This window comes from Habropoda laboriosa, unplaced genomic scaffold (assembly GCF_001263275.1).
Source record: "Habropoda laboriosa isolate 0110345459 unplaced genomic scaffold, ASM126327v1 scaffold89, whole genome shotgun sequence".
Taxonomy (NCBI): domain Eukaryota; kingdom Metazoa; phylum Arthropoda; class Insecta; order Hymenoptera; family Apidae; genus Habropoda; species Habropoda laboriosa.
In genome coordinates this window covers 81,927-95,657 of record NW_017100263.1, presented here as the reverse complement: position 1 = coordinate 95,657, position 13,731 = coordinate 81,927, and the positions used below count along the sequence as shown (strand labels likewise).

The 13,731-nt window shown below is 37.8% G+C and overlaps 1 protein-coding gene across 3 annotated transcripts in view; it reads left to right on the top strand.

The window, feature by feature from the left end:
• The window catches only part of LOC108573054 (protein phosphatase Slingshot), a 192,697-nt gene that overhangs the window by 170,751 nt on the left and 8,215 nt on the right, over positions 1-13,731 (top strand). For all 3 annotated transcript variants that reach the window (XM_017935414.1, XM_017935415.1, XM_017935417.1), the window contains one exon: positions 12,716-12,910. In XM_017935414.1, the coding sequence (XP_017790903.1) occupies positions 12,716-12,910 (195 nt within the window). The remainder of the gene's footprint in view (positions 1-12,715; positions 12,911-13,731) is intronic.

Sequence of the window (13,731 nt, the reverse complement as noted above, 5' to 3'; positions counted from 1 at the left end):
ATGATTGCAAAAATTCATGCCTGATTTTCAGAGGTGGTGTTTGTTTCAGCGTTATGCTGCATTCCTATCGAAAGATACACCGTTTTGTGTTTTATTTTCAAATAATTGTTCGTTTCATTTCGTTTTATTTTCAAATGAAATGTGCCTATGCACATACCGTTTGTTTAATTTTCAAATTGGGCACGAACTTTTGCAGTCATCCAGTATTTATTGCGTCTGTAATTTTGAACAAGTGGTTTGCTGTTGATAAGTTATCAGATTTTTTCAAAATATTCCAATTGTTAACAATTCGGTGCATATCCTTATGTGTAATTGAATTGGCATTTACTATACATACTCTTCAGATAAAACTTCAAATAATATCCAGTACAAGTGACCTGTGTTGCAGAACAAAATAAATCGGTTCTTTCATACGCGATACAAATGTTTGTTTACTTATATTTAAAAAGGAAAACTATCAAAAATCAGAAGTAACCAACCTCTGTGATATCTACAATCGGCATTGTTATTATTTAAAAGTCAGTTAATCTTTTAACTGAATTTAGAATCTAAATGAAAACCGCATTTATTCGCTAAACCTCTTCTAAAATCAGTACACGTTTCTTACAATCTACTTTCCGGTATACATCTCGTTTCCTTCTAGACAGGGGAAGCCCGTTTGTACGATACTTCGGTAGGAAGGAAAATAAGTCACGGTTTTCCCCAGTATTTCACGTGAATCATGATCTTTTAAGATCTGGATCGAGCATTTCCAAATGATGCATAAGGAATTCACGGAATCTACGAACGGATTCAACGAATTCGAAGTATTTGCTGTTTACTAATTTCAAACTAAAAATCAAACACAGTAATCTCCATTATTTGGAAGAATTCTTTTCCATTTGTTGAGCAACTGATGAATTCCCTCTCTGAAAAAGTATGACGGTTTTGTGTCGATAAAGACGTCTTTTTAAAAAAGCACCAATTTAATTTGTACATCTAATAAAAAAAGTTGCAAATATTGTTGTCAGTTGCATCTTTGTAGCGCGTCTTCTTTATTTGCTAAATTTTAGCGTTTTAATTATTATTTCGATTTTAGCCAATTTCTTGAGTTTTTAATTTAACAAATTTTTCACGGAATTTTAAAGATTTCAGTGTTTTTGGTACAAAAATCTTCGATAGTCTCTTCGATTCATGCCCTCGTCATGTTACACAAAGGATTTTAACGTTTGGGTCTTATGCCACCGCATTAGCCTACCGTTCAGACATTGCCCGTACGGGCAGCGTATTAAGCTTCCGCGGGCGTAAACAAATCGGCGGGCAAGTCACGCCTTCTCGGGCAACAGTGCGTGTATGTAAATAAGTATGTATGTAGTAATCATCGAAGGAGGATTATGTTTCGAAGATACGTAACACAAGCGTCATTCCCCCACTCCGTTTTAATATACGTAACATCACTTCGCTTTCAGCTCTGCCCGCGGGCATCGGTGGGCGCCCTTGCCCGCCCGAAGGCCTGCTGAAGGGCACTAAATCCAATTCCGTTTGCTGATATACGTACAAAGAAAGAAAAAAATCCTCCGAACTCTTTATCCAGTGCTCCCTAAAGAATCACCGATCGTAAAAGGGTTAACAAGTGTCGCGGTACCTTCGATTTTCCTCCTCGTGGTCCGCCTTTTCATTCAATTAACCGCGTAACGGCTAGTCGACATCGCATTGGGTTCGTGACCGAGCAATCGACTCGTCATTGCTTGCTTCACCGGCCGTTCCATTTAGGATCAGCTGATGACGCGACTCATTATAATTACGATACCTACGCCTCGAACACTCAGTCTCTCTTGTGCTGTTGTCCTCGTCTGTTGCGCAAGCCGTCGGAATATCCAGTTCGTTAATTGCCCGCGACTCAGACGTGCTTTTCACGTGCCATCGGTCCGGACGTGTACGCGCGGAAAACAAGCAATGACACCGTATTGGACACCGGCACAGGCCTGACCAGCGATACCCGACTGGAAAGCACGATGATTCTCGGCGAATCTTTAATCACGCCATGGGTAAAAATAAAATTTGCTTGTTTCTATACTTGTCCTATTTCGCACTCGCACGTTTCAGTATCGAAATTTTGTATTTGATTCAGGATCGTTTGCAGAATAAATGCGTAGAATTAATGGACTAATTAAATTTATCTTCCTTTCTTTCATTATCTCTTGTCAGTTGGTGCGATCGTTGCTTGTAACCCATAAACGTGAATTTTACAGCGTTGATTTCGACGAATTGAAAAACTAATCAAATCCTTGCTCCCTACTTTCGAGTTTTTAACGCTTAGTATTTAAACGACACGTTTTTATCGTTCTCAAGTAAATGAAAAGAAGCGCCATAGTGTATCTATGTCAACTGAATTTTAGTAAACACAAACATACAAGATAGTAAAGGATAAATACGAAAATGGACCGAAATTCTATGTTACTTTTATGAGTAAGCAAAAGTAATTGCTAATAAGTCTAGCTTGTAAATATAAAAATTGGTATAATTTTCATTTTCTCTCAAACAACGACTCGAACGTCCGTCTGCGAAGCTGCTTTTTAACTGCAATCTATCGTTGAATTGACACTACGTAGAATTACAAAGTGTGTTAAACAGGTTTTCATTCCAGCATTACCTTTGCACATAAAAACGGCGAGAGGAAGTAGTACCACCTTAGTAAGAGGGGAGAATGTGTGTTTATTTTTTATCATATTTATTATTAGTTGTCATAAGGATATTAATACTACAGTATATTCAATAAAGATAGCAACTGTGAAAATGTAAATAAGAAAAGAAACATACAATGCCTCTTAGTCTCACTGATTTACAAGCGATGACAAATTTTGCATAGACTTAATTGTTATGCAATCAACGAATATCGTTATAAAGTTTTTCTTTCACGTTCCAACATTCTTCAGCTGCATTTCACTGTACATTCTGTATTATACAGTCTGAAGAACTGTCGTTGCAGTTAAAATGGCTGTCATTTCTTCTATAGATCACTCTTTGTATTGGTTTACTTCCTGAAGTTTCAATTTCTTTCTTCGAATTCTTCGCTCCGTTTTCTATAGCAATTAAAATCCCTGCCATTTCTTCTATAAATTATTCTTTATATTGGTTTACTTCCTGAAGTTTCAATTTCTTCCTTCGAATTTTTCGCTCTGTTTCTTCAAAGATCGTGTTCTATCAGTATTTCTATCAGGTCTTTGCGAAAGTTCCCGTCGAATTTTCCTGGAGAATATGTGTTTAATTTTTGTCATATTTGTAATTAGTCGTCGTATGAATACTAATAATATAATATTAATACTGTATTCAGTATAAATACCAACGGTGAAAATTTACATAAGAAATGCAGCATACAGTGCCTTTTCGTACCATCGATTTACAAGCGATGGAAACTCTCGCATGGACCTAACACTGTATCGATGAAATATCGTTACTCTCAAGTTTTAAGTTAGGTCAGTGCACGATCAATTTTTCTCCAGCTAAGTTAATTTCACTTCTTTCTCACCTACAAACTTTCTTACCCGATTGAAATTCCCCTTTGTTCCTCGAGGCTCGCAATTGGCATCGTTCGATGGTGAACCGACTTATCGACAGAATCAGTACCGGTTAAATGTGAACGCGTTACGTAAAATGTTTAATTATAAATACACTTAGCGTCCTCGGCTGTGATGATTGCTGTCAGTTACGCAAAAGCATCGAAAGGCTGCTGGTCGACAGGCCGAGGAATGAGTCTGACGTTCCGTCAATCGAGCCCTGAAAAAGCCGGAAACGGTTTTGTTTAATCGTCGCGGAGGAGTAGAAGAGAAAGAACTGCCCGATCTATAAGACTCTTAGGATCCTAAGAGCATCGTACGCTATCTCGAGATAGCGATAAAAATAAACTGGCTCTTAAGTGCACCTCGTGGTGGCTAAATATAATTTTACGTTCGATAGATCCACCGCTGCGTTTCCCTGATAATACAGGTGTACCTACCCTGTAGAAAGGGCAGAGCCGCGTTTACACCTTTTGGGGCCCTCGGCGCAACGTCGTTTCGAGGCCTCGAAAGGAGAAGTATATTTCAGTTGACACTGGGTTTACGGACATTTCTTATTATGTCTTTGAAAAACAACATATTATAAATGAAACTATGTGATATTGTATATTTATGTAAACGGTATCTGTAATTTTCCTTGTGAAATTGGAAATGCGTGAAAATCCCGCGTCCCGTAAGCCTAGTGTTGATCAAATGCACGCACATTTCTTTTTAAGTTTATTGAAAATAATTGAGTCACTTGGAATTTACTTTGGTGACCAAATGTTTTATTCACTTCAGATACTCCAAGTATGTACCCAAGTTGCATGGGATTCCCTGGGATACTCCTAGAGGACACTTGCAGAAATTTTTATGAATAGCGGCCTCTTGTTTTTATATTGTAAATTTAATATTTAAATACGAGTGTTTCTAGGCTGTTTTTTTATATTGTTTGTGAGGAGTAAGGTTTGTGGTCCCAGCTTGCGCCTAACGCGCCTTATGAGAAATTCTGCCCTGAGGAAGGGTCGAAATCACGTCGAAGTTATTGAACATTTTCCAATGGAAGAGATTTCCTTCGATCTTGCCCAATGAATTTCAATTCTACAATGGTACACATTTTAATAATACTTGGGCTGCAAACATTTCATCTACTATCTATTTCTCTCTCGCAAAGAAAGTTGGATAACCCGAAAATTAAAAAAAAATCGAGTTCAATTAACGCTAATAACGAAACCATTTTTTGCGGTGGTAAAAGGAATTTTTGAAAAACGGTTTGTCCAAAATTTACTCCGTTGTTAATTTCTTAAAAAGAATGTTTTTCGAAAATTCTTTACCACCACGATGCACAACATCAAAAGCCACACTTGTAAATATTTACAATAATATGAAAATTCACATTTTTCTTTTCAGGGGGTATTTTCATCCCTAGAACCGTTTTACTACCGAAACAGAAAATTATTGCGTTATTAGCGTCAATTGATCTATATCTCTGCAAAGTTCCAAATTTCTTTTTAATTCTCAGATTACCGAAATTCCTCATCTTCTTTCAGTAACGAAACGGCGCTGATGAAATGAAAAAATACATTCAGTCAAAAAAATCTTCGTACATCTCATTCGAACTTATTTTGCGAAAATGCTTGCTTGCTAAAACCAAAGATTAGGGTTGTATCGAATTTTGTAACTTAGATCAATATTTCCAACGAACCTTTAAACCTTTCTCATTTCACAACTTTTCTTTTTGTAAGATCATTATGTCGTCGCTGTAATATTTCCTTGGATATTCGTTAAAATATTTTTCGCTTTCGGCACCAACTTACGGAATGACCTAATACAACGTGTTAACGATGGGAAATACGAAACGGACTTTCGCGTGCAGTTTTTGACGAAACATTTACATTGAAAAACGACAGTAGTTCATCTGTAGGCTCATCTGCTTCGCAAGTTTGCAATCTCGGTTCGCAAGCAATGTTGCAACACTTGCGAAACACTTGAATACCAAGATTTAGAGCCGCATACCCTTAGATGTACTCGAACAGAAGCCTTCGCCCTCTCTCTGCGATTTACTCTCGCTCCAAACAGTTGCGAAATCATATCCGAAACATACGGTGCAAAAATTTACAGTCGTTGTTCCACCTGTGGGCATTTATCGCGAAAGTGATGCTGCAAAAGTTTCCTAATATATTTTGTAATATACGAGGGTCATTCGGTAAGTACAGAGACAAAGAACTTCAGTTCGAAATATATCTGAATAAGAAGTACGATACAATTAAAATCGTAAGTTGACATCCCTGTTGCCCATTTAAAACAGCTGTTTGACAACAATTTCAGTATACAAAAACAACTGAAAATAATGAAAAATTAGATTTCTTTTGAACTCCTCTTTTGTGCAATCAATTTCGACAGCAACGAAACAGTGAAAATCAATGTGGAAAACTGGCTCAAGCAACGAGACAAAGAATTCTTTGCTACTGAGAATGGGATAAGAGCGGAATTGTAAGGAGGGACTATGTCGAAAAATAGGTAAATTGTGAAATATATTGAATTTCATTTTGAAACAACAGGCGTTTGTCTCTTTACTTATTAAACGACCCTCGTATTTTATTGTTTTAATGGACCAACAAGAGACGACGTTCGTTGGAATTTTTTGTCAACGATGCGTCTCTTATCAGTAGTAATTATTTTCTAATTATAAAATGTTGGATTATTTCTAACAACACCCTATGGAAATAATCAAGTGAGGACAAAAATGTCTCCGGGTTATTTTAAACAATGGCACTGGGACTTCCACCAGATGCATCTGGTGTTCGTCTTCGAGTCACTCACTGCACAATGCCATACCATAACGTAAACAGTTTCTAGGTATAAGGGGACCCCAACTTTCTTTTTGGTGCCTAGAAACAGTCCTTCAGAAGATTCAATAGAGTAAAGACGTTTCCTCTGAGACCGTAAATAAAATCGTATATTACAAAGATAAAAGACTATTTAATTCCATAACCCATTTCCAATATAAAAGTAAGCAAACTTGTAATTGTAATTACAGTAGGCTACGGTATAATAAAATGAAATAATTGAGGCGACCTTTATTAGATCTGGGTAATATAATTATTAGATATAATAATTAAGACGAAGAAATTTTCGTATTAAGAATTGCCAAAATTCTTCGACTGTGCATTTGAAACTTAAGAACAATTTGTAAACTAACGTAGGAAGTTTCTCTGCTAATAAAAATTGCACCTGATAAAACAAAGTATATTCTCCAACAAGGAAAATAACAAAGATGAAACAAAAAACAAAAGTACACTATTAAAAATATGATACTGACAGTTAAAACTACCAATTCTGTTTTCTTTTTAATTTCTCTTAATTTTTCTTATGAATTATTATTTTTGCGTGGTTACTCTCTTAAATAGTATCTTTGAAAAAAATGTAATCTAGGAATTTATTTTTATTCGTTTCACCGATTGAAGATCTAGATTAATTTAAGCGAGAGTCACGATTTCGTTACAGAAGCATATTTCCTTATTCCGATACGAAATTAACCTCGACGTGAACAGTCTCGATGCTCGACATTTCACGAGACAGATTTAGCTCTCGGAAGATCTTGTAACGGGAACCTACGAATTTCTCTTACGAGCAAGGTCGATAGTTCGAGAATCGAAGCGAACCATGATGAATTCTCGGCGATATCCGACAAAACGTCGCTGCCCGAGGCGATCATTTGTCGAAAAACTGTTGATCGTTCGAGTAGTTGCTTCATCGTTGCCTAAGAACTTCGCTACTTTGCGCCGGATAACCGATCACGACGTTCCTTAAATTTCTTCAAGTACCTATCCGTGCCGGGTTTGCGAAAGGATTTCTTCAGCTTCGATTTTCTTTTCACCTCGATCTCTGCGCAGACTGTGAAAAGATTTCGTCTGAACAAGAAACAGGTACTTACTTGTCGTTCGTTATAACTTGGAAATTTCTTCCTCGATTTCGACATGTTCGAACGTAACGTTGTGCGACTGAAACTTTAGCAGTCGATGCGACTCTAAACATTGCATATTATTTAACAGTTAGGCTTTTATCGGAGGGCTCGACAAACGGCGGACAAGCGAGGGCGTTGGAGGAACCGCGAAGTACGCGGAAGGACATCCGTGGCCCTCGGAAGTATTTGCCATCAGGTGCAAACGAATCGGCGAACGCGTAACCGCAGCCAACTAGTTATCTTTACTGTCGGGGAAACAAGTGACGACCGTTCGTCTTCTGCCATTTATCGCGGCTAATCTGTCGTTAGTGGTTTCTTAGGGAACGCGGTCTGTAAACTATCCCGCGAATCACACCAGAAAACGACGCACGCGTTTCTAGCGTCCTCTTGGACGTTGGAATCCTTGGAACGTTACAGTTCCGCTTTCCACGGGAATCTTGACCAGCCGGGAATCTTGCTGCCTCGTTTTTCACTCTCGTCGCGAGTGTGAGAAACGCATAAACCTGTGGAACACACGGAACCAACCTAAAACCGTTCTGGCTCTAGCAGAGCTCGTCCTGAAAAGGATCTATTTGATCCTGCTTCGAGGAATCTCTCTTTCTTCGTGATAAACGTGGTCGGTGAAACAGTTGAAATGGCTCAGCAATCGATCGTGGATCTTGTGAAATGTGCGTTGCTCTTTTACAATTTTAGTTTACTATTGAAGCCTATAGGCGTTTTAAAAATATGCTCGCAGTATACTGTTGGAGCCTTTTAGTGCACATTTTCACCTTAATTTAGTACTTAATTTTATCCTTTTCGCCTTAATTTAGTAAACCGAATTTTAAAACGATGCAACGAAAATAAATTTTGCAGCCGTGGTTAAAAATTTACCACTCACGTAGCGAAAGGGTTAAATACTTTTTACGTGGGTTGAGGCGCAGAGGAGATTTCCACGACATCTCTATTTTTTTTTAACACCGACAGATAACCGCTGTCGTGGCGATTTCAGCATGCTGTCATTAAAGGTCGTTCGGTGTCAAATGCGGTGGTAAAATAAATTCTCTTACATTGCAGAAGACGTTCGAAGTGTTGACCATTTGCGTCAATGCAAAACTGCAATCTTTGTATCGCTGAATTACGTGCATGTTTTATCTTCTCTGAATTTATTCCAGCGCATGCTTCGGTAATCCGTTGTCTCATATTTTCCGGTATAGCGTCGGTGTTTCTCGATAGACAACATTTTTTTAACGAATTTGAGTACATTTGGACGAGTTTGCCCATAGACGAGGATCGTATCCACTTGTTCCTCAAAAATAAAACTTCACGTTGATTATCTTGGCTAACAGAACGTAAACACTGCGGCATGACTATCTGTTTACATAAAAGTAAGAATCAATAAATTCCAGTATTTGCTAAAATAAACCCTGCGATGATAAGGTTTACCCACGGTTTCACAATTCGAACGCAATAATAATTATTTTACGATCTTCGGTGACCTTTAACAATAGGTGAAAATATTGGGCTTCAACATTCGACGGAGAGAAATATCCCGTTAAAGAAAATAGAAATAGCTATGAAATCTCCTCTACGCCTGCACTCATGTAAAAAATATTCTCATCACATTATGTTCCCCTCCATATCGTGCAACTTCTGTATGTAACATTTTTCCATATTATTGCAAACACCGGAAATATACCAGGTGGACAAGTTTTTTTGCACCACCCTGTATATTCGTAGTTCTAAAAATGTCGTCGTAACGTGTAGAGTGAGACACGTCAAAAATTCGTTCTACATTCAACTGCCAAAAAGTCGTAATAAGTATGAATGAGAGAAATGAAAGAACAATTTCGGGATTTGGGTCACCGTACCGAAGCTATAAGGAGTAAGAACGAAGGGAAGTAGAGAGGGCGTTATTGGCGTAGTGCGCAGAGTCTTGGCTTGCCAACCGTGAGGTCGCGGGTTCAATTCCCGGTTGGGTCCATGAAATTTTTTCTCGGTTCCTGCACAATTTTTCGGCATCAAAATTGTGCAAGGAACGAATAGGAGCTTCCCCCTTGGGCACGGTACTCCCTTGCTGGACCTGTTCACGGTTGAACGATCGTGATGACGATGCTTTAGGATTTTTCCATTTATCAAGGTAGTCAGACATGGTTGGGAAACATTTGTCATGGAGTTGTTGTTTTTCTGGCACGAAAAAAAAAAAAAAACAGGAACGGATAGATCTTCCTTTAACTTGGATATATCGTCATCCATCGAAAAACGCCCCGCAACCTTTCTACCTCGCTGTGCATTCAACCGTGAACAAAAAAATGGAAAAGAGACGAATCGAGAATGATTCTTTGAACGATCGTGAAGAAAATATTCGGTTTAAAATTACGTTAGAGATGGTTGGTTGCGATCAATAGGCAATCGAGCCGAGCAATTTAACTGGTTACAATGAGAGAGCTTCTTTCGACTACGTGTTTACAAATTTACCCGAATTTACAAGCTGTTACGACGATGACAACTTTCATTTCAAAAAGTAATCTCGGGCTAAAAGTTAATAACGTCAGTGTTAGTTTAAATATCCTTCGAACAAGTCATGATTAAAAAGAAAAAAAAGTACTAACTTGAATCCATTTATCTTTTCTGTCCCTAATTTTAGCGTGTTTTTAATTGGCCAGCACCTCGGTTACGACCTTGTGAAATTCTAAACGAAAGAATTGCGGTGCGCAAGAATACGAATAATATGAAAACTCGCCATTTTTTTCAGGGGTGGTTTCACTCCTTGGACCGTTTTACTGCCGAGACAAAAAATGATTTCGTAATTAGCGTCACTTGAACTACACCTATATTTATGTAGTTTAACAGTTTTTTGAATTTTCGTATCACGGAACTTTTCCCTTGTAAGGTACTATCCAGAGCTGGAAAGATTTTTCACAGGACAGCGTAGGAGTAAAAGAGGTACTTCACACGCGCCGCCTAAATCTCACGTCGCACAATTTTAACCCTTTGCACTCGAGTCGCGACTGAGAAGCGACATTATTGTTTACCATTTGGTAAATAAAGTAATATCTTCTGATGAAAAATACATTAAATATTCAAATAAAATGGTTATATTTGCCAACATATGTGAACATATTTCTGTTAGTTTTCAAAAATTTCATCAATTTTGTAACAAATACTGAATACCAATTTTGAATACCACTTTTTCCCATTGTGCAAAGGGTTAAATAATTCCATTCGTCGATGTTATCGCTGTCCGCCAATGGTAACAATACATGTGCCCTATATCTACGATTGTGTTAGAAAAGGTGGGCTTACAAGGATGTGACCCAATCAGACCCGCAATCCCTCCACGAGACTTCTTTCCAGCTCTGTACAGTGTATCAAGGTAAGTTTGTCGAGGTGATAATAGGACGAGACAGCATTCTCAAATATTTGTTAAGGAGTATTTCATTTGAACTGTAACATATTGTCATAGTCCTTGCGTCTACGTGAATCTTTCCACCTGACTGTAATAAAGTTGCGCCGACCGTAACACGAGCAGTGTGTTTATCTTGGCTTGATAAAGATCAGAACCAGTGCGGGGAAAAAGCAACCGAGTAGTACTTACGTCTTTCATTTCCTCTTGCCTGGAAACGGAAGTGGTTCTCGTTCAAGATAAGTAATTCTCTTTGTCCATTCTCGACCTTGTTTATTTGCCAGTGTAAGCTTTACTTGCCTACGGAGAAGCTTGTGACAAGTTTTCGCTTACCTTCTCGCGGTGACCCGTGAAACCGTCCAAATTTCCACGTTAAAACACTCCCTTGAGAATTTTTATTTTTATTTCGTGTCGTCTAACCCTTTGCACTCGGAGGTGATTTTTCTGTAGGAAAGGTTGCATCCCGGGTCTTCGAAATTTTTTCAAACGTAGAAATAAAGTATACTATTTTATTTAAATATTCAACGTATTCTCTATTTCACCGTGGTGAAGAAATTTATGGAGGCCCGTAGATCTGTTCTCTGTCTTCGTTAATTATTTACCAAGTGACGATTGTTTAATGTCAGTTGCCACTCGACTGCAAAGGGTTAATAAATTCAATATGGCTGTGATAAAATGTTCGATTGAAAGTTTCTGTTTTCCTACGAGGCAAGTATTTCACGCTTATCTTATCGTGAGATGTCTTGCCGTATTTTTGTTAATCTTTTGGGAGATTTAGAAATTTTTCAAAAATTGCTGCAATATGATTTCATTTTCTTCGTAGAGACTTTTGAGAAAGAAAGTTAAGTGTGCTGCTACTCGATTAGTTTCTGAAACAGTCTCCGCGACTCTTCATCAAGAGAAATTTAAAAACTAATGTATTAGTCGGTTACTGAAATACGTTGCAATTTGTAATTTTAAACTTAACGGTGGAATTGAATTTCTTTTAAATAGTTATCGAGATTATGAAATTACCTTTTCTTCTTTTACCATAATCGCCTTATATGAATTAAAAGAAGAAGGAAGAAAGGTTAGAATTATGTAGGCTTCTTAGCATGGAAGAAAAAATATCACAAAAACAGCCCATTTTTCATACACTTTCGAGCAGATATCCCCTTAAAAGATTGTAGGGCAAGTGCACAAGCCATCGAACTGTGTTAGTGGATTTACCCCTTAAAGTCCTTTACCAGCTATTTGGTCTTGAGAATAACATAAATAATGGAAAAAAAAATTGACAAATTACTTAGTGTAGTGTATCAATTAATTACTATACAAGGTGAACCATGAAACGTAATCAATCTAGATCATTCTGTTGTTAGTAGGCCGATTAAAAATACTTTCGTCTGGTATAGCATGGTTCAAAGAGGGCTTCAAGATAATTATAGTAAATTTTTTATCAACTCATTTCTTTTCAGAGTTTTCACTTGTTACAATTCTTGCCAAATTTGTCTCAATATTCGCTAAATGATAGGTGAAAAAGATGTATAGGTTGACCTACAAAAAACTAAAGGTGACCTTGAACACTCCGAAAGAATGAGTCGATAAAGAATTTTGATCGTCTTAAAGCTCTCTTTGAACCATGTTACACCAGACAAAAGAATTTCCAATCGGTCCACTAACAACGGAATAATCTAAGCTGCTCACGTTTCGTGATTCACCCTGTATATTGATACAACGAGACCGCAGCTACAATGCAAAAATAGACAGAAAATAATTCCTCAAGCTTGAAATATGCGTACAAAATATTTTCTTTAAAATGCGTTCAACTCGACGGTCTTTTCTTAAAATCTTGGTGAAATTTTTGCACAGGTCGGCTTTGCAGACGTTGCACAAGGTATCGAGTAAGGCACGTGAGCAGAACTATTTCCTGGGTGGCCTGTCACACGACTGGGTCAATTACTATGAACAACGAATTGAAAGCGATCGCTCGTGTCTCAACGAATGGCATGCTATGGACAATCTGGAATCCCGAAGACCACCGTCGCCGGACAGCGTACGCACCAAGTAAGTTTCTTCATTCTTATCGTTTAGCTGAAATTCGGAAAAGATTCTCCTCGAGTTCTCGACACGTTTCGAAGCGATAGTATCGAAAAATTTCAAGACGTTCTGCTGTTGTCTTGAAATTATTAGGTCGTTGCACACGAAATGGCGGTGTTCGCATGCTGGCGGATTCCGTTGTTTTTTTTAATAAATTAGAATCATGGTGATTGTCATGTGAAAAAAGTGAAACCTACAGTCTGCTGTTTTAAATGCAACACTTGTTTCGCTGGCAGAGCTAGATTAAGGTTACGTCAAAAGTGGGAAACGGATTCTAATCAGATTTCGGTGACTTCCTTTTACGAATTTAAACTGGGGCATGGTGCAGAAGGGACACTATGAAATGTTAATGCATACTGCATTTGAGATAGGAAGAGCTAGTGAACGGACAACACAACGTTGGTAGAAGCATTTGTAATAGGAAAGACTATTAAGGATGCATTTGTGAAATTTGTTACCGATATTCAGATTTCTATGATAATAGACTGAAATCATTTGTAATTCGTTGGCAAAAATGTGTCGAATCTGCTAGAATTTGTTTTGATAAATAAAGATTAGTTCTGACTACGTTATTGAGGTTTCGTTAGCACGTTCCATGCCGGACCAATTTTCGGTCGTATGCTCCCCACGTTGTCGAGACTAACAGTTTTGCTTCTCACTCTATATATGTCTTCCAATATTTATAAGATTGCAAAGATCATTGTTATCGAGAAAAGGGTAACGTTTAAGATACGCTGTAGAGCAAAGGAAAAATGTTTGTTTTAACAAATTGTCGCCGTAGTTGCATA